Source organism: Vipera ursinii, assembly GCF_947247035.1.
Source record: "Vipera ursinii genome assembly, chromosome: 2".
Lineage (NCBI taxonomy): Eukaryota > Metazoa > Chordata > Lepidosauria > Squamata > Viperidae > Vipera > Vipera ursinii.
This window is the reverse complement of record NC_139513.1, coordinates 150237933-150258673: the sequence shown is the minus strand read 5'-3', so window position 1 is coordinate 150258673 and position 20741 is coordinate 150237933. Positions and strand designations below refer to the sequence as shown.

The window sequence follows — 20741 nt, the reverse complement described above, 5'->3', positions numbered from 1 at the left end:
TAGAGGCTGCGCATCTTGCTGCAAGCTAAAGTCATGCCGGCAGAAGCACTTAAGTATTCCTAAAATCCTACAACACTAAGGACAAGCTTCATTAGGTTAATTAAGATGTCATAAAAAGTAATGGCACCATCAAGCTACTGATTAGGTATTTCACACTTATTGCAAATTGCTGAACTTAAAAAAATAACACAAAACCACTTCCAGCCATTACTGGATTTTCAACGATCGGTTGGAGGCACTGAACACGTTCTATGATGCTGCGCAAATGGCTTGATGTATTCAGATGGAATTCATGTGTCCCACTGGTCAATGCTCCCCCCCCCAAAATCACTAACAGGTATCTATTACAAAATCAAGCATGCACGCAAAAAAATAATAATAATCAGGAAATGTATACCAATGGTGTATTTATTCACTCGCCCCCAGTGAACAGGGAAGATTTGGTTAACAGGTGAGCTTCCCCTCTCTCCCACAAAACACTCAGCTCAGTGTACACATTAGACTAAACACAGTGGAAGAGAGGAAGAGCATGTAGTAGTGCATGTTGGCTTTGTCACATGGCAAAGAGAATGAGGAATGCTACCATCAAGCAGAAGAGCCCCATGGCTTCGGAGAGCGCAAAACCCAGGATGGCATAGGAGAAGAGCTGCTGCTTCAGGGACGGGTTTCTGTGAAGGAATTAAAGAAAGAGATAAATAATGCCGAATCAGAGAGTACAGTACTGACATCTATTAAAGGAAAAAGTTGTTGAGATTCAGGGTTAGCCTGTGGGTTCGGCAGTTGGGTCGGACGATTCAGAGGAGGAGGAGGGGGGTGTTGGAGAGCTTGCTGAGAATAGCCCTGAGGCTCCGCAGAGCCCTCAGCCCATCTGGTTACGACGCAGACCCAGCTGTGTGAGCCTGACAGCGTGGATGAAGATGACCCACAGCTGGCCCTGTTCAAGGATGCCCGACGCAGGAGGCAGTCAATCAGGAGTAAACAGAGGAAGGCAATGGGGCACCTCGGAAGGAGGCAGAGAGAAGCCACGCCTTGAACTGTTTAAAAGGGGAATGTGTGGGAGGGCTGGTTTGCTGAAGGCAACCGTTTGAATAGCTCCTGTTTCATGGTTCGTGTTTTGTTTTGTTGTTTGCTCTGTTTTGTGTCCATAAATTTGGCAGGCTTAGTTCCAGCCTCTTGCCTTCTTGTAAAGGGGTTGTCCCTGCCTTTTCTGCAGGGCCGGTAGTAGGCTGGTACAGAACAAAAGTCTGACGTTACACTGTTCCTGGCCACGTCAGGCATATTAGGAGAAGCAAAAACAAAAACAAAAAAACCCTAGCTGCACAGAGAGCCTTTAGCCAGATTTGCAATTATATCTGCAAAATTTATTAAGACCATAAAGATTTTATGAGGGTTTGTTCTGCACTGGGTCCTTTTAGCACTGCTTTTCTGCAGTCAATTGCAAGCCGAGTTGAAACTTAAGGCTCTGAGAGACGCTGAACGCACTACTACTGCCTATCCATAAAAAGTGGCCAAGAGCTTTCAGAGTTTATTTCTTTCTGAAAAAATGCCCCTGCAATGTTAATTAGAAGCTTCCCTTTGCGCTTTTGTCCATCACTGTTTTTATTCTGCCCAGCTACAGCATCACTGACCAACAGCCTTTTCCCCAGTAGTGCAGGCAACAAGAGGCAATGGATAGATACTTCATTTTAAAAATGAACGGGAGCGTTCTTTGCAAGGGATATCTTTTTTTTAAAAAAAAAAAAGGGAAAATAATGTTACTAGACACGTATTCTTGGTGAGAAGAACTGAATAATTAAGGGCGATCATCAGTCGTGCCACAGCTGTATTGAACTAAAGCAATCAGAGGCAGAACCTGGAGGAAGAAACATCTAATTACAGGTAGTCCTCAACTTACAACCACAATCGGGACCACAATTTCTATTGCCAGTCAAGGTGCTTTGTTAGGTGAGTCGTCCCCTCTTTTAACCATCTTTTTTGGCCACTGTTGTTAAATGAACCACCATCATCATTAAGTGACTCACATGGTCATGAAACAAATAACAGTCTCTCCGACGGACTTTGCTTTTTTAAAAAAAACTGACTGGGAAGGTCACAAATGGCAGTCACGTGACTCTGCAATAGCCACAAAACACGTGCCTGTTGTTGTGACTCAGGGTCAGCCTGTGGGTCCGACAGCCGGCTGCGATGTATCGGAGGACTCAGATGTGGGGGAGGAGGGAAACGAACCGGCTGATGATGATTTGGAGACTTTGCAGAGTCCTCAGCCGGGAACCTCTGCTCAGCTGTGTGAGCCCGAGAGTGCGGAGGATGATGACCCACAGCTGGCCCTGTTCAAGGACGCCCGACGCAGGAGGCAGTCGAGCAGGGACAAACAAAGGAAGGCTATGGGACTCCTCGGGAGGAGGCACAGGGAGACCACGCCCTGAGCTCTCTATTAAAGGAGTGTTTGGGGAGGGGCTGGTTGCTGAAAGCAACTCTTTTGCTTGAGAAGATAAGCTCTTGTGTGTTTACTATTAAATCTTGGCAGAAGCCTTTTAGCCTTGGACGCTTTCCAGTCTCTTCTTTTGAAATAGGGGTTGAGAGAAGAGGGCTGGTTCAGAACAGCTGTTGCCAAGTGCTTGTATTTCGATCACGTGACCGTGGGGGGAATACTGCAACAACGGTCAGAAGTCACTTTTTTCCAGGACTGTAACTTCGATCAGTTGTTAAACAAATGTTACGTCGAGGGCACTTAAAAGCCTGGAAAAACCCCGTAATTCCTTGCCTTTGCATAATGGCACTACAAATGAGAAAACAGGTAAAACTCCCCCGTACCTGGCATAGCCAATGATGAGACTGCCAAAGACGGTTCCAATGCCAGCACCAGAGCCAGCGACACCCACAGTCGCAGCACCTGCGCCAATAAACTTGGCGGCAGTATCAATGTCCCTGGACACCACGCTTGTTTGGAACTGCCGATGCAGCAGCGTCAAGACTTCATGCTGGGCACCCGAAAGGCAGCAGGGCTAGGAGCAAATAAGAAATAGGGAGAGTCCAAGGTAAAAGTTCTGAAACTGGAGGCAACCAAATACTAGACTGTGCGGAAATGGGACAGACTTACTTTAAGGTTGAAAGAAAAAGAAGAAACTAAAGTATTTTCAAACTTGGGACCTATTTTATCAATGGTTAGAGGAAAAGATTTAGGGATTAGGAATTTAATTTGTATTAGTGAATAAGATACTCAGACAACCCGTTTTGTTGAACGATTACTACTGAGCTCTGTTAAAAAAAATTAATAAAACGTTATAAAAAAAAAAAAAGAAATAGGGGGACTAAAAGGTAAAGTTTTGAAACTGGAGGTAACTAAAGAGGACTGCCTGCACCCATTAACCAATCCTGGCTGTTGAGGTTTGTTATCTTTTCCGCCGGGGTTATACTGTATTTCCAAGTATACCAGAGTTCAATTTAAAACCAATTTCTAGTTTGACAGTGGCTATAAAGTTTGGCAGGGGGCAACTACCTCAGCCTGAGCCATTATAATTACAAAGAAAAGGCAGGCAATCCTGTTTCATGAGCTCCAGGCAGCTGGGTGCTGTTCTTGACATACAAGCCATAAAGAGAGTATCAGATCACCCAAACCTGGAATAGAGACTCACATGACAACAAGACCCGGATTCCAATGCCTCTGTGACTGAGAAGCACGCTACATTTAACTGTTGATCCTCATCTAGGAACCAGCCTAGAATTATATCTCCCCTTTACAAGAATGGGATTAAAGCAATACAGGAATGAGGAACTGATGGGAGATAACTTCTCAGAGCTTATTAACAGTTGCAAAGTCTGAACTAAATGAACTGGCCTTAGTTTCTCCCTGTGGCGAGGAGGAACAGCTGGAAGTACTCCAAATAAGTTCCAAAGGTGGTAGATTCAGACCTTGACAAATTCAACCACGATCTGCAGATCTAATTAATAATATACAGAGATGGTCTTGCAGCATCCTGAGGCCCTCTAGTGACTTGTTGCAGGTTGTTTTTTTCCCCCTTTTACATGATATCTATTTGGAAATGAATACTGTTTTATGGCTGCTGCTTGTATAATGTAAAAAAAAAATCTAGCAGGGCCAATTCAATGGAGGAGGAGGAATTCCACTTCAAGAAACTCCAGATATGAACGAATAGAGGAAAAATTATATCTTTTGCAGCAATAAAACCTAAATCAAATCAGTCCAGAGAGTGGGCAGAGGCTGAATTCAGGGCAATCAAATTCTGAAGTACCAATCGGGAGCAGGGAAATTCCCCTCAGGTAGGCTGTATAAAAGAGGACAAAGGGATGCCATTTTGCCTTCCATCATGGAAGGAGACAGGGTCTTTTTCCAGGCTTGCTTCAACCTAGTAAGAAAACCCTCCAACCTGCCGAATGACTACAGCAGGGATAGGCAACCTTGGCTCTTTTATGACTCATGGACTTCAACTCCCAGAATTCCTGAGTCAGCTATGCTGACTCAGGAATTCTGGGAGTTGAAGTCCATGAGTCATAAAAGAGCCAAGGTTGCCTACCCCTGGACTAGAGAATCAGAATAAAGCAACCATAGCAAATGGTAAACTAGACACAGATTAATGTGTTTTTGTTGAATTATTCCCTGGATCAATCTGAGTTATGTTTTTGTATCCTAGGTCCAATTCTGTTCTATCTGTATTGTAGGGATCTGTGTTCCTTACCTGTAAGAAAAACCCATGAGTTAAAAGCCTGCATGAATTGCACTCTTCTCTTTTTCTCCCATTGTCTTTCAGTTGCACTTATTCTCATATCTTTAATCTGTATTATAAAAGCCTTATTATGTTCCTCTAGAATCAGTATTCCCGTTTTATTTATTTATTTATTTTAATTCCATTTATATCCCGCCCTTCTCCGAAGACTCAGGGCGGCTTACAAGCTTAGCAGTTTTGACACCGAATGCTCCAATACAACTGTTCAATGATAGCAGCCATGTGCAGTGCTGAATCTTCTCAGGGCAGAATGTTCTGGAGAATTCCGGTATATTCTCACTGATACCAATCTGACTATTCTAGGGGGTGATCTGAAAGCTTTCAGACTTGATTGGAATAGCTGCATTGGACTGGTTGAATCGAACCATTGCTTTTGCACCACCCTGGTTAAAGCTATATCAAGTTTTTTGCCTGCAGAAACTTGATAGGACAAAGAAGCAATGCCGAGAAGATTCAAAATCTCTCTCTCTTGGATATCCTAACCTACCTTCTCCGTCCTGATCTGGGGTCTGTTCAGCACAGAAGCAGAGAGAGGTCTGCACAAAACTGTAGAACTGTTCCTCACCTGCAGAAAGGGGGGAAAAAAACACATCACAGGAGAGAACAGAAACAAAACTTCCACTGTTAAAACAAGCTTCCTCGCCAAGCACATTCTAATTTTAAAGGCAAAATCCTAACGGTTAAAAGGAACAACGGTGGGGTCAAATCACGAGTGATTTAATATGCTGTGTATATCCGAGTATTTTTTATTTGTGAGCCATAGTTTTATGGCTCTGTATTATATGCAAATCAAAACATTAAGACTGGTTCAAACTACAGTCAAAATGAAAAAAAGTTAAATATAATGTATGAACACTGATTTGAATATGTCCACAATAGCCACCAAGCATAGTGATGGTGAACTTTTTAGAAGGGAAAGGAATGGAGGCAGTAAAAGAGAAAACATCCTGTCAATTTCTTAAACTCAGGTTGGAGGGGGAAGAATCCAAATTAAAACATCTCTGGAAGAGGAGTTTCCCCATTGCATGACATCAGTGTTTGGTTCCAGTACTGATTTTTTTTAATCACTGCAGCATTTTATAAAGTGGGTTTTGATGGTCACCAGAAGCCTTGTCAGGTTAATCTTACCTTTCTACTACTTTCTTTGGCAAAATGTGACAATCTCAAGAACAGGGGTATCCAACCTTGGCTGGCTGGAGCATTCTGGGAGTTGAAGTCCACAAGTCTTAAAGTTGGGGGACTTCAACTCCCAGAATTCCCCAGCCAGCCAAGGTTGGGCAACCCTGCTCTAGATCTAAGGAACTTTGATTTCAGAAAAGCATTTCATGCACCACCACCCCACGGCATTCTGATCAGCAACTTAATTAAATATGGGTTGGTGTTGTTAGCTGCAAAGTCGTGTCCGACCCATCGCGACCCCATGGACAATGTTCCTCCAGGCCTTCCTGTCCTCTACCATCTTCTGGAGTCCATTTAGGCTCAGGCCTACTGCTTCAGTGTCTCCATCCAGCCACCTCATTCTCTGTCGTCCCCTTCTTCTCTTGACCTCAACCTTTCACCAACCTGGGTTGGTGGGACGGCTAATATTCTAGAAGGCGGAACTAAATTTGAAAGAATCTTGGTATGTTAGAGAAAGAGAAAGAAAAATTGCAACATAAAATTTAACCACAACAAATGCAAAGTTCTTTTCATATGAAAGATCAAATACAGAGGTATCGAATGGGCACTACCTGGCTTAACAAAGCTACTTACAAAAATGGTCTGGGACTAGTAATTGATTGCAAACTGAATTTATGAGAGCAGCGTGACAGGGCTGCAAAAGGATCCAGGTTGCATACACTCCCAAATCATGAGAAACAATAATTTAACAATCATTTAAGGAAAAGAGGTCGTGAAGAGGATTGTCCCAGACAATCTTACAGACCCTGCTCAAGCAACGCTTCTGTGCTATGTCCTGGATGGGAGGGAGGGAACTGCCAATGATCTTTTCGGCCATCCTCACCACTCTCTGCACCACCTTCCTGTCTGAAGCAGTGATGCCTCCAAACCAGACTGTGATGCTATATGACAGGATGCTCTCAATCGTTCCTCTGTAGAAAGTGGTCAGGACAGGGGAAGGAAGATGTGCTTTTCTCATGCAACGCAGAAAATGCAGGCGCTGCTGTGCCCGCTTCATCATTGTCTCGCTGTTGAGCGACCAAGCCAGCTTACTCATTAACTGCACACCCAGGACTTTGATGCTGGTAACCATCTCCACAGGTGAATCATCAGGAGTGTGGCTGTGACTGCCTTTTCTGAAATCGACAATGATCTCTTTGGTTTTTCCAATGTTTAACACTAGGCTGTTTTCCTTACACCAATTCACCAAACCCTCAACCTTCTTGCGGTAAGCACCCTCATTGTCATGATGAATAAGGCCCACTACTGTTGTATCATCTGCAAACTTCACAATATGGTTGGTAGCAAACCTAGCACAACAGTCATGGGTCAACAGGGTGAACAGCCCTGAGGAGAACCTGTGCTCAAGAAAATGGTATTAGAGGTATTTGTTCCAACTCGCACGTATTGGGGCCTGCTGGTGAGAAAATCAAGAATCCAGTTGCACAAAGGGTTGTTTAAGCCTAAAAGGCCGTTTGTCTACTAGATGCTGGGGAATGATTTTGTTAAATGCTGAACTGAAGTCGACAAACAACAAACGCACAAGAATATTTCTTTTCTCTAAGAGCTTCAAGCTCAAATGGCGAACAGAAGAAATAGCATCCTCCGTAGAGCAATTTAGTGCAAACTGAAGCGGGTCAAATGCTAGCGGGAGGCTGGATACGATAATGTCCTTTATCAGTTTCTCAAAGCATTTCATAATGATGGATGTCAGTGCAACTGGACAGTAATCACTGAGGCCTGACAAAAAGATGGCCGTCTTAAAACACAATGGGACCACTGCCTGCTGCAATGAGAGATTGAAAGTATCTGTGAGAACACAAGCCAGCTCATCTGCGCATTCCCTAAGGATCTGGTCCTGCTGCTTTCCGAGTGTTAACTTTCCGCAGTGTTTTCCAGACAGAGGTGACATGAAAGCTAAGCACTTGCTCGTCAGGATGGATCACATTTAGACAACTGGAATCAATTTGGTTGACTGACTGATTCCAGAAGACCAACGAGGATGATCAGGTGATTAGAAACTAAATCTTAGGAACAAACCGAATGGACTGGGAATGTCTAGAGTTAAGGAGAGAAGATTGTGCGATGATTGAAAGTGTTCATCCAATACCTGAAATGATGTCACACAGAACTTCAAAATCCAAGATCTGATCTCTATTATCCCAGACAGCAGGACCCAGAATAATGGCTCTAATTTACAGGGAGGTAGATTCCAACAGAATGTTAGCAAGTTTACAATAATGATAGCTGGGCAATAGAAGTACTTGAACCTAGTAAGAAGGCAAATTCCATTTGCTGAAAGCATTCAAGCAGGGTTTAGATCAGGGGTGTCAAACTGCCGGCCCAAGGGTCAGACGCGTCATCCGGAAGCCACGACCACCCCATTGCTGGCAATGGCAAAACTGTCCTGATACGTTGCGCAACATCACGTGACGTCACGGGTTTGACATGTCTGGTTTAGATGGTCATCGATTCTGCAGGTACTGTGCACACATTGTGAGGTTGGATCTGTGGCCTAAAAGGCCCTGTTCTGTACCAGCCTGCTACCGGCACTGCAGAAAAGGCAGGGGCAACCCCTTTTACAAGAAGGCAAGAGGCTGGAACTAAGCCTGCCAAATTTATGGACACAAAAGCAAACAGAACAAGACACGAACCATGAAACAGGAGCTATTCAAGCGGTTGCCTTCAGCAAACCAGCCCTCCCACGCATTCCCCTTTTATAGAGTTCAGGGCGTGGCTTCTCTCTGCCTCCTTCCGAGGTGCCCCATTGCCTTCCTCTGTTTACTCCTGATTGACTGCCTCCTGCGTCGGGCGTCCTTGAACAGGGCCAGCTGTGGTTCATCTTCATCCACGCTGTCAGGCTCACACAGCTGGGTCTGCATCGTGACCAGGTGGGAGGGGCCTGGCTGAGGGCTCTCATCAGCAAGCTCTCCAACCCCCTCAGCAACCTCTCCAACACCCCCCTCCTCTTCCTCTGAATCATCCGACCCAAATGCCGAACCCACAGGCTGACCCTGAATCACAACAGGCCCCTTCCAACTCTCTTATTCTACAATCTCCAAAGACGCAAGTTCCTTATATGTTCCAATTTTCTCATGGGGATGGTGCATATAGTATATTGTAATAGTTAATCTTAGATACGTACTTTATTGAGTCCCCGGATAGCAACTGTTTCATATTTTAAATAAGGAGCACTGATTTAAAAGGTGGTAATGTGGTACGTATTAAATGCACTTTTTTATTTAAAAAAAGATTCAACAGTTTAGAGCGAGTAATACAATATTTGCAACTTGTACACAGTCATGAAAATAAAATGAGCTAAGCTTGTGTTTTTAGTTTGCGCAATGTATTTTGTCAGATACCAAACAATGGAAAATATTACCCGGATGGACCCTTCTGGGATATGGAATTTTACTGTTATTCTCACCAGCAAGTATTAAGGAAAATGTGTAAATTAAATTCCACATTTTCATCGATTGTTGTAATCTGAAGAACCAGCAGCCATTAGAATCTGCGAATTAGGCTTCATTTTTATGCGACTTGAGCCATTAATGGGGAAAAAAGCCCACCAGTGGTTGGGCCACTTGGGAAGAACAACCCCCTTCTTATAGTCAATTGATGTTGAACTTTCTCCATACTATCGTAATTTAACCTGGGAGAAGGCATGGAGTATACCCCAAATTAGAAACGGCATACATTTGAAGGATCCTTTAATAAAAATAATTATTAATCAAAAAAAAGCAATAGAGAGGTATTTAACATAAATAAGATTCTCAAGCTGAATTCTTCATTTAGTACTAGACATAGACTAAACTGTACAGGTTGGGCTACTCCATCTTTTGAACCATGCCTGTTCAAACCACAGAGCATGTGAAGTGTTCTTCTCTTATCCTACCTATTAGTGCAGTAACCCATCAACTCAATGTACAACCTACAGCACAATCTTAGGAGGCTGCAGGGCTGAACCCAGCCCTGTGCCCATTCCTGGCCTATGATAAGTTGGGGATAGCCATCGTAATTCCAACATCAAAGGTAGGACACCTTTTCAGATAAAGTTAACAAAAGATCAAAACTGGAAGGAAGAAGATATTTATAAACTCCTGTAATTCAGAAAGGTGGAGAATTTTTTAACTACCTGTAGTAATTCACCTATAGGATTGGGAAAAGATAAACAAAACATAGTCCAGAGTAAGGAGGTCCACTCTCAAAAAGCAGGAATATAATCTGCTGCCCATATCTATTTTGCCTACTCCTAATCAGGAGGTGCAACTTTCAGCAGAGGAAAAAAACAAGCAAACGAATTGCTCAAACAACTTTATTCTGTTTTTTTGTAGTGATATAGGAAAGAATGTGACATGATCACAGCAATAAAAAGTCACGGTTTCTCAGGAGAAAACCCAAAAGCTTATAGCATACGTGATCAGCTATGTAACTGTTTTATTGAAAAAGTGCTGTTGTGTGTATTCAGATGTTGGCAGAAAGTTTTAGACTCATGGAAAAACAGTGAAAGAAGATTGGGTTTCTAGGACAAAAAGACAGGAACACTAAAATATGCACGATCCCCTTGTCATAAACCACCTCTTTAACCCACTCCAATTTATAGCTGTACAGCAGGAGCTGCTAAGATATTTTATCATGAGGATAAGGAGTCAAAACTAAAAGAAATCTTCAGAAGCGTCTTCAGGACAAATTATACTACAAGCCCATGCTCAATTGCATAGTTGCATGTTTTGTAGTTCATTGATTTTTAACACACTTGTCAACATGGTCAATTGCTTTGAAAGCCTACACATTATTAAAAATACCCAAGAAGTACACCTTAGTTACTCACCAGGGTGGAGGCAGAAATCAACTTTGCACAAGTGTACATATTCAGAGTTGTGGGGAACAACCACCTTCAACAACTGAAAAACAAAGTAAATGCCAAGACATTAGGAGAAAATATTCATGGCTTCCATTATCTTTTACAAGTAGGAATCTACAGGTGGTCCTCACTTAGCAACAGAGATCGGCAACTCCATCGCTAAGTGCTGTTGTTGCTAAGCAGAAAATCATGTGACTGTAATGGGCTTATGCACTCACTTTTCTTTCAGTCGTTAAGCAAAACAACATGTGACCACAATTTATGATTTTATTTCCATCTTCTCTATTAACTCTGCTCGTCACAAGCCAGTGGCAAAGCTCACAAATGGTGATAATGTGACTGTGGGACACTATGACAGCCCGTAAATGCATGTCATTGGAAAGCAGTGGAATGGTGATCACATGACCAGAGGATGTTACAATGGTCATAAACGCAAGACTGGTTGCAAGCTATTTTTTTTAACATGGTCATATCTGAATTGTTGCTAAACAAAGCAGTTCATAAAGGCTACTTGTACTACATTTGGAAGATCCATCAGGAATGATTTATGCAGGACACCAATAATAAATGAAAAGATAACACAATGGGGGAAAACTCAAAAAACAGTACACAATATGTTCTCTGCTGGATAAAGGGAACGGATTAGCACAATTTTGGGCTTCACAAATTTTAAACTGACTGGTCAAACATTTCAGTATATTTTTTCTTCAGAAAGAGGTTATCTAAAGTTTCTTTTGTATGTTCAGATTAGATTTTGAATTTTACGTTATACCAAATTCTCAAGGATTCAGGGCAGTGAATTTTATGACAGAGAACCAATGCAATTCCTTGCTACTTCCTAAAATTACACTGCTAGATTAATTTGATGCTTATTCTAGATATTAAACATTTACTAATGTAAGGTGGACCTAAAGTCACCTCTAGAAGATATTCAGATGGAGTGCTTTGAAACCGTGGAGAGGTAGAGGGAGACTGTAAATGAAAGAATAATTTTTAAAATGTCAGCTAACTTTGCAGTTAATAAAATCTGGCACTTGATTTACCACAAATCAATATGACACTCTGAATTTTGATTGTTTAATAGCAGCAAATATAAAGATTTCCATCTTACATTACTTTTATGAAGCAAGCTTGGGAAAGTAGAATTTGTGTATGTGTGGAAGGACTTGTGTTTCATTCGTCATACACCAAAAACGCTCCTGGATCGGAATCAAATTCTAGTTGATTAGTGACCAGGTTTAATTTGAAAAGCGAAAAAGATCCTGCAAGCATGGAATGTGTTATACTGAACACTGTCAGCAACTGGATTCTGTGATTTAGATTGTAGTCAAGTATGATATTTACATCACCAGAAGTGGCATTTGCATTCAGCTGTCTCATAACACATAGGACTGAATTATTTGTTGTCCCTAGATTGCTCCAAGCAGAGTCTCAGGACAGGAGGATCTAACAACTACTACAAGGAAAATATTCCATAGATGCACATTTGGCATTCATGATGTACCTGTGAGGATTATTCAGGGCATGGCGGTCTCAAATTAGTATACAGTTTATACGGGCTATATGAAATGAGTGCTTCTTTCCCCCCCGAAAACATTTCTTTTTAGGTACTGTTTTTTTAATAAGCTCACCAACAAGCTTGCTATTATACACAGCAAATGACCAGAACTAAAAATTAGATGTGGTCTGTGTTTCAAATTATTTTCAAGGCAGCAGCCATGAGATTCAGAGAAGAAAAAGGATGTGCTCTAGAAAACACTCAACCTGCATGGCAGCAACTAGACTACAGATCCAGAATCCTCTGCCACATCTTATGGGATATAAACTGTGGAGGAAGAACTGCCAGTCAGCCTTGATTTGCTCCTATACTAATTAATAGCTTCAGCTACAGAAACCAGGTAAAGCTTTTCATTATTTGGGGATGAACAATATATTGGGACAGAAGGAATCAAGATTTATTCATTCTTACAGGAAAAATAGCTGTATCATCAGTCACTAATACATACATTTATTGGAATAGCAATGATAACTTCCATAATTGAGTAATGTTTTATTCACAGTTTACAATCAAATACTAGTTGCCCTCCTGTGGATAAGCCTACTTTATAGCTAACTGTCTTAGCATGATTCAGAATAGAGTAACTGTTGTGATCACATACATAATCCACAGTGATTCCTGCGGGGTTTATTATAAGGAGCTGACAAAGAAAAATGCTTCATTACTTTCATTATGCACAGAACAAGCTGCTGTTAAAGGCAGTGAAAATGCTTAGCGGAAAAGGGGAAAAGATATATAAAAATGATCTATAAAAATAAAAAATAAAGATACTTGTCAGCAGCAAGTATCTTTAAAGCACAAGCAAATGAAAAACTCAGGATTTCCCAACACACTCTCATATGCACTAGTTCAGAAAAATTGAAGAAGCTAATAGTTCTCCCATAATTTCTTAACTAAATTTTAATAAAATTCAAGGCCTATCCCAGGGGTAGGCAACCATGCTGGCTCAGGAATTCTGGGAGTTGAAGTCCACGAGTCATAAAAGAGCCAAGGTTGCCTACCCCTGGATCCTATCTTGAATATTTCAATACAGTACTTACCAGAGCACTTAAAGATGAGGTACATTATCTCACTTGAAGAATTGTTCAGAAAATATTACTTAGAGCACACAATAAAAATCTTATTGTTATCAAGATTTTTATAACCACTATGGATGTTTTCAAATGCAAATGGGAAAAGGGAGCCATTTCTTCATTTGTGTCTGGTAGAGCAAGGATTGAGCAAAAATTAAACAATCATCTAAAAGATGTCTGGGTGATGATACATTATTTTGCCAGTAAAGCTTATGGTAGACAGCTTGTTCAATAGTTAACAACAAATGGGAATGAAGAAACTTCTTGAATGAGAAGCGAAACATTTTCAAAGAAAAAAAAAACAAGAAAATTTAGTTGCCTTTTGGAAAAGCTCCTTTGAGACAAACAGGCTGTAAATTCTAACCGGTTGTGGTGGTGTAAGGGTTTGGGTACAGAACTAGGAGCAGGGAAAATCCAGGTTGTTATCCATCTTAAATCTCTGTTTACTGGAAAACTATGTTAGCCACTTTATTTCAGCCCCACCTATCTCACTAGGTTTTTGTTGTGGGGAAAATGGCAGGACAGAGTACTAAGTGTGTTGTCTTCACCTTCTAAATGAAAGTGGGATATAAAGGTAAAGGTAAAGGTTCCCCCGCACATGCGTGCTAGTCGTTTCCGACTCTAGGGGCCGGTGCTCATCTCCGTTTCAAAGCCGAAGAGCCAGCGCTTGTCCGAGAACGTCTCCGTGGTCATGTGGCCGGCATGACTAGACACCATAGGCGCACGGAACGCTGTTACCTTCCCACCGTAGTGGTCCCTATTTTTCTACTTGCATTTTTACGTGCTTTCGAACTGCTAGGTGGGCAGAAGCTGGGACGAGTAACAGGCACTCACTCTGCTATGCGGCACTCGGGATTCGACCCGCCAAACTGCCGACCTTCCGATCGACAAGTTCAGCGTCCTAACCCACTGAGCCACCGCGTCCCTTCAAAAGTGGGATACATATGTATAAATTACTAAAAAAAATAAGTAAGTCCTGGGCTTTGAATCTGGTAACTCAATACATCCTCTTTATTTTATTCAGCAACTTTCCTCTCAATACCCCGAAAAAAAGTAAATCCTGTCAATCTGAACTTCACCAATTCCTGTGCTAAAGGGGTGGAAAAAGGAGAAAAGCCGACATTAAAGAAATAATAGAGGGTGCAGAGTAAGCCAAAAGGTTATCTGTGAATACTTGGGGAAGATATTTGCAAGAGTTTGTGCTGAACACCAAACCTCACTTTGACTGCCTTAAAAAGTCATAACGTTAACTTGACGCTTACATGTCTCCTCTTTCAACACAAGTAGTCTTTGACTTAAAACAGTTCATTTAGTGACTGTTCAAAGTTACAACGGCACTGAAAAAAGTGACTCTTGACCAGAGGTAGGCAACCTTGGCTCTTTTATGACTCGTGCACTTCAACTCCCAGAATTCCTGAGCCAGCCATGCTGAGGGGAAAGGGAGAGGTTTCCATGCTTAGCCATGGTGGCTCAGGAATTCTGGAAGTTGAAGTCCACGAGTCATAAAAGAGCCAAGGTTGCCTACCCCTGCTCTTGACCATTTTTCACCCTTACCATTGTTGCAGCAACCCCAAAGTGATGTGATCAAAATTCAGACGCTTGGCAACCGACTCATATTTAGAACGGTTGCAGTGTCCCAGGCTCACGTAATCCCCTTTTGTGACCATCCGAGAAGCCAAGTCAACGGGGAGGCCAGATTCACTTAGGAACCTTGTTATCTGCTGTGATTCATTTAACAAGTGTGGCAAGCCAGGTCGCAAACTCACTTAACAAACGTCTCACTTAGCAACAGAAATCTGGGGCTCCATTAGGGTCGTAAACCAAGGACTTACCTGTACCTCCTCTCTCCCCTATCTCAGAACTCGGGCAGCGGGTAAAAATTTCCGCCTTTATTTTATAGTTAGGCATTCTCCTTGGGAAACAGTAAAAGGCGGTTTACACCGAAAATGGCCAACGACCATATGGAAGCCTACGGAGATTCTCAGTCATCCAGGTCACAGTTGCCCCAAAGGTGGCTTTTTTGTTGTTTTTTTCCCCACGAGGCAACTGGACTTTCTTTGGTTTTCCTTGAAGACCTTTGGCTCCTCACCTAAGAAGCTTCTTCAGCTCTGGACTGGAAAGAGCTTGAAGAAGCTTCTCGGATGAGAAGCGAAAGGTCTTCCAAGGAAAAACAAAGAAAGTCCAGTCGTCTCGTTGAAACGAAACACACACACACACACAAAAAAAACCCCACCTTTGGGATGACCATTACGAAGCTTCAATTCTACAGCTTTCTTTTTTTTTTATTGCAGCCGATCAGACCTGCATCAGATCAAGTCCCTCCCGCCCGCCCCCATCCAAGCAGATAAATAAATAAATAAACCTTTATTGTCAAAGTACAACATGTGTACATTGAGATTAGCTGAGCCTCCCCCCTCCCGTGCTCTCTCCCCCCAACACGCAGTGACAACAAACCCTCCATCCCACCACACCATGTGAACCAACTACACCACACACCGGCCTCCCAAGTCAATTCTGCATAAGATTATGTCCCATTTAAAAGCGGCAGAGAAGGGTTGAGAAACACCGGTCAGCGGCAACCTTGAGGACTTGGCACGCCCTGCTACGAAAGGACGAGCTACGGGCAGCCTGGGGCTGCTTCGTCCTGCGCATCGGCTTTGCCAGGCATCCCCTGCAAGGATGCTTGCGCCGTGCCGAGACCTCAACCTCGTAAGGGAACCGGAAGTGTCCAGCTACGACCCACTCTGCGGATTCTATCGGGGTGAGAACAGAGGAACAGTCTCAAACCGCAAAGCCCCGCCCACGCGCCAGCCAAGATCATTCCCAAGGGTGGCTCCGCCCACCGCAAGCCCCGCCCCTTGTCCCGCCGAGACGGTGCCCGTCCCGGTTGACCCCGCTTGTGCACCCCTTCAAGACCGAGTTGGAGCGGAGTGCAAAAAAAAAAAAAAAGCGAAGCAAAAAAAAAAAAAGGGCGGCCGGGGTGAAGCAGGCGGCCGGGGCAGGGGAGAGGATTTCCCGGACACCACAAAGCCCCAGGGCTCCGCGATCCTACCTGCTGCTCAGGAGAAGAGAGCGCGAAGGACCGCTTTCCGCGCATGCGCTAGCGGAAGGACGACTGGAGGGCTTTAAAGGCGCCCGGAAACGGTTTCTCGGCGAAGGAGCGAGGCGGCTGGAGCGCCCGTCACCACCAAGGGGAAAAGTGGAATTGGGGAAAATGGCCTTGAATATGTGACAGCGCCATCTGCCTGTTTCGGGGAGTTATACGGAAGGTTACCATTCTAGTCGAGCGGAAGCCGACTGTACAATTTTCGCGTCTCGCCCTCTTGCCGGAAAATGGGACAATTCGCTTTTCAAATCATTCAGGAGTATCTCGCCCCAACGGTGGCAACATTTGAAGATGCTTGTATGGCCGTTGCAAGGGAGAAGGAGCGCTGGTGGCGCTTTCTTCTTTATTACAGCAGGTGTCGCTCTCGGGCGAACCAGCAACTTTTAAACTTGTTTTGCTGATGAAGACATTCGCGAAGGTTATTCGCCAAGATGACCGGTGGATAGAAGTGTGCTGTTAGCGGGATGACTTAAAGTTAGGTTTCGTGTGGATCTACCTATCATAACTGCAAAAACTCCGGGTTACCATTAGATGATAGGAAGAGAAGCGATAAGGTCTTATTGCTGCCACCGAGTATCCATCTGGAATATTGCAACCAGTGCTTTTTTTGTAAAAGAAAAAGGTGCCAGAACTCACACATGTCATACAACCCGCCTTGCCTACCCTACAAGGTTCTATCCAAAAAAGGTGCCGGAACTCCGTTCTGAGCGTTCTATGACAGAAAAAAGCCCTGATTGCAACCCTATCGAAGCTCAGTCCTAAACCCTGTTCGATGTACCAAAGAAGGTTCATTTTATGTCTTCTGAATATACTGCTTTTTTTATTTTGGTCATGCCACTTGTAACTAATAAAAAAAAACCTTGTAAGATTTGAGTACAATTGAGTTGCCAAACACTGTCTAGGAATTTTCTCCACAGAAGAGATATTTAATTTAGATCTTCTTGGTTGAATGGAAGAGTGATTGCCCAGAATAATTGGGAGTTTTGTGGAGACAGGAATGCACAATGCCATCCTCTGCTCGCACTCAGCCCATCAGAAAAGCAACCCCTGCCTGTCGTTTTCTGCCATACATTAAAAGTAGTGTTTATGCAAAAAAAAAGGGGGGCGGGAAGTCTAAATCATCTGCTGTGTTTCATTAAATTGCAGCAAACACTGTCCCTCCTATTGGCCATGATTTGCTGTGACAGGAATGTCAGTGATCCTTGTCCTCCATAGCCATTTCATCCTGGACTGTTCGACGAGTGAAATCCTGGAGGAAGGAATGGTGAACTTTTCATTAGGTGAAATTGAAAGAATTCTGTCAATTTCCCCTTCTAGCGTCTCTTCCTTGATAAAGCATGAGAGGACTTCGACAGAGGAAGGTCATACACAAGTCTATCAGTGGAATCCCCATGTCTTCAAAAACCCAGCTATGGGAGGGAATGTGCAGTGCATGAGTGAAAAGGATAAAGAGGCAGGGGAACCTACGTTTTGGATAACATAGTAAATACACTCCATATAGACCAGGGGTGTCAAACTGCTGGCCCGTGGGCTATTTGCATCATGTTGAGGCTACACCCACCCCAGCTCTAGCAATGCAAAAAAAAGTCACGATACGTTGCAACATGTCACATGTGGTGAATTTGACTATGTATGTATGTATGTGTATGTGCACACACACACACACACACACATCCGTCTTGCAGATATCCTTATATCACAGCTCTGGTCTCCCTCTGGGGTGCTTTCCCTGCACTAGTTCTTGATACAGGAGTTCTTTCGGAATCCAACCATCAGCCATTCTCACGACATACCCAAGCCAGCGTAGACGTCGCTGTTTCAATAGTGTATACATGCTAGAAATTCCAGCACATTCCAGGACTGCGCTATTTGGAACTTTGTCATGCCAGGTGATGCCAAGAATACGTCAGAGACAGCGCATATGAAAGGTGTTCAGCTTTCTCTCCTGCCGTGCGTAAAGGGTCCAAGACTCACTGCAGTACAAGACTCTGCTCAAGATGCAGGCTCTATAGAAGCTGTTCTGTCAGCTTCTTATTAAGCCGTACTCTCTTTGTAAGTCTGAAAAATGTGGTGGCTGCTTTACCAATATGTTTATTCAGCTCAGCATCTAAAGAGAGAGTGTCGGAGATAGTTGAGCCAAGGTACACAAAGTCATGGACGACCTCCAGTTCTTGTACAGAGATTGTAATACAAGGAGGTGAATCCACACCCTGACCCATGACTTGTGTTTTTTTTCAGGCTGATTATTAGACCAAATGGCAGGCCTTGCTAAAACAGTCCATAAGTTGTTGAAGGTCTTCGGCAGAGTGAGCAGTACATATATAAAGGGTTTTTAAATCTAGATTAATTTCCAGCTGGGTTATGCATGAGAGTCAACCAACTTAAAGATGGTGTAGGAAAAGTCAAACATCCATAAACTGAGCCATTTTTGCTACGCCTGCCTGTTCTGGGGCCTCTGAGTTGAGGTAATTGCTGCAAGAAGTCCAGCTCAGCAGCATGGGCCTAGGATCAGCTTGGAATCTGGATGGACATTAGGGGAGCTATACTCCTAACCCTTTAGGAGGTTACCAGGTTGGAGAAAATTTCCTTGTTCAAAAGGTGCCCAAAATCGGGACCATAGCTGATTTGGGGACAATATTTGTTCCCTGGCTTCTGCATGGATCTTTTCCTACCCCAATTACCAGTTTTGAAAAAATCCTGCCGCTACTATAATGTAAGTTTAGGAAGAAGGATGCTGTAAATCAAGACACAGTTTTAATGTCTTGAAGAAGAAAATCAGGACAAACACACCCATCAATGCATTAAAAACCTGCTACCAGCCTGGGTAGCAATCTGGTGGGCCCCAAGCTAAGAGATGCTTCCACTGCACTAGGCCTCAAAGGCCATCGTTTAGTTCTAGGATCCACATGTGTTAATTATTACAGCAGCAGAATTTCAATAAGGGGAGGCAATCTACCTTGTGGCTTGCCAGAGTGCAATGGATACACTGGCCTATTCTTTCATCTTTGTGTCTCGATCTGCATTTTTATGGGCCAGCATGGAGCTTCTTCCTACCTACTAGCTAAGGGGGCAGGGGAGGGGAGGGAGTGGTAGAAAAATGCATCTTGATAAAAGCTATATTTTTTTAGTGGCGGTCAGAATCTAGCAGGAAGAGGGAACTGTATTATAGCTGAGGACTTTCTAAAAAAATATTTTTTCAAAAGAGCCAGAAAAGTTGAAGGGATGAACCATTGACACTCACTGGAAGGAATAGGGCTGGTGTTCATGGCCCTTTTTCACCCTTGGCGTTTGAGTAGATTTTAAGTGCAACATAAAGCAAACTGAAGATTCATATTTTAACTTGTTGATGTTGCTTAATTCAGTGATTTGTTGTACATCATTAATGCAATGCTGAAATCTGCAGTTGGAAATGTCTTCCCCTGTCCGTTGTCCAAAACCTTGAGGACATTCCTGTACAGACCAAGTTTATTATACTTGCTATTGGATTCCACACACACAGCATTGAATGAAATATTTCAAAGAGCTGTACGGCAGCTGATCATCCAGTGGAACTGAGAAATTGTGTTTCCATTTAAAACTAACTTGCTTATTCAGCTGTGAGATGAGTTCCTTTAAAGTATGTAGGAAGTAATAGCTGTCCACATTTGCAACATAACACTTGCGAGCTATTCAAGGAATGAGAGGGGGCAGGGGAGAGAAATGGCTTCATTATGGCTAATAAAGTTAATAATAGTAATAACAACAGCATCAGTGCTGCAAGCATTGGCCTTTTATTAGGCAGTCCCATGAGACATATATATATGCATAAGATCGCACTGGGTGATCTTGTCCCTATTAAATCACAGAACGTTGTACAGTCTTCATTGTGCTTGCCTCTGCCATATCCTAAAGTTGGGCACGAGAAAAGCCACCATTTTACAGACAAGAAAACTGAGAATCTGGGGCAACGGGCAGAATTTGAACTCAGGAGCCAAAACTTACTACAGAGTGCTCCCTGTCAAAGTAAACAACAGCATTTCTCTTGAGCTCCTTCTCACTATTAGAATCGATACAGATACTCCTGAAAAAAAACCCCAGCTTACATACAAGCAGTAAATTCCCCCTAAATACATGCATGCACACGCTGGCACAGAAAAGCAGAATTTCTTTGTTCAGCTCCCCAAAGGCCCGCACACAGATTTGTAATACACATTCATTCTTTCTCTGAGCACACCTCCCATTAATTTTTTACCTCCTC

General features: G+C 43.1%; 1 protein-coding gene across 1 annotated transcript; it reads right to left on the bottom strand.

The window, feature by feature from the left end:
- Positions 1-390: 390 nt before the first annotated feature.
- ATP5MC2 (ATP synthase membrane subunit c locus 2) lies at positions 391-16584 on the bottom strand. The gene is made up of 5 exons (XM_083352446.1): positions 16451-16584; positions 10735-10807; positions 5233-5310; positions 2815-3005; positions 391-668 (listed from the first exon to the last, which is right to left on the bottom strand). Exons 2-5 carry the CDS (start codon positions 10771-10773, stop codon positions 554-556), a joined length of 423 nt encoding a protein of 140 aa, XP_083208572.1. The 5' UTR covers positions 10774-10807; positions 16451-16584; the 3' UTR covers positions 391-553.
- Between the last annotated feature and the right edge of the window lie 4157 nt (positions 16585-20741).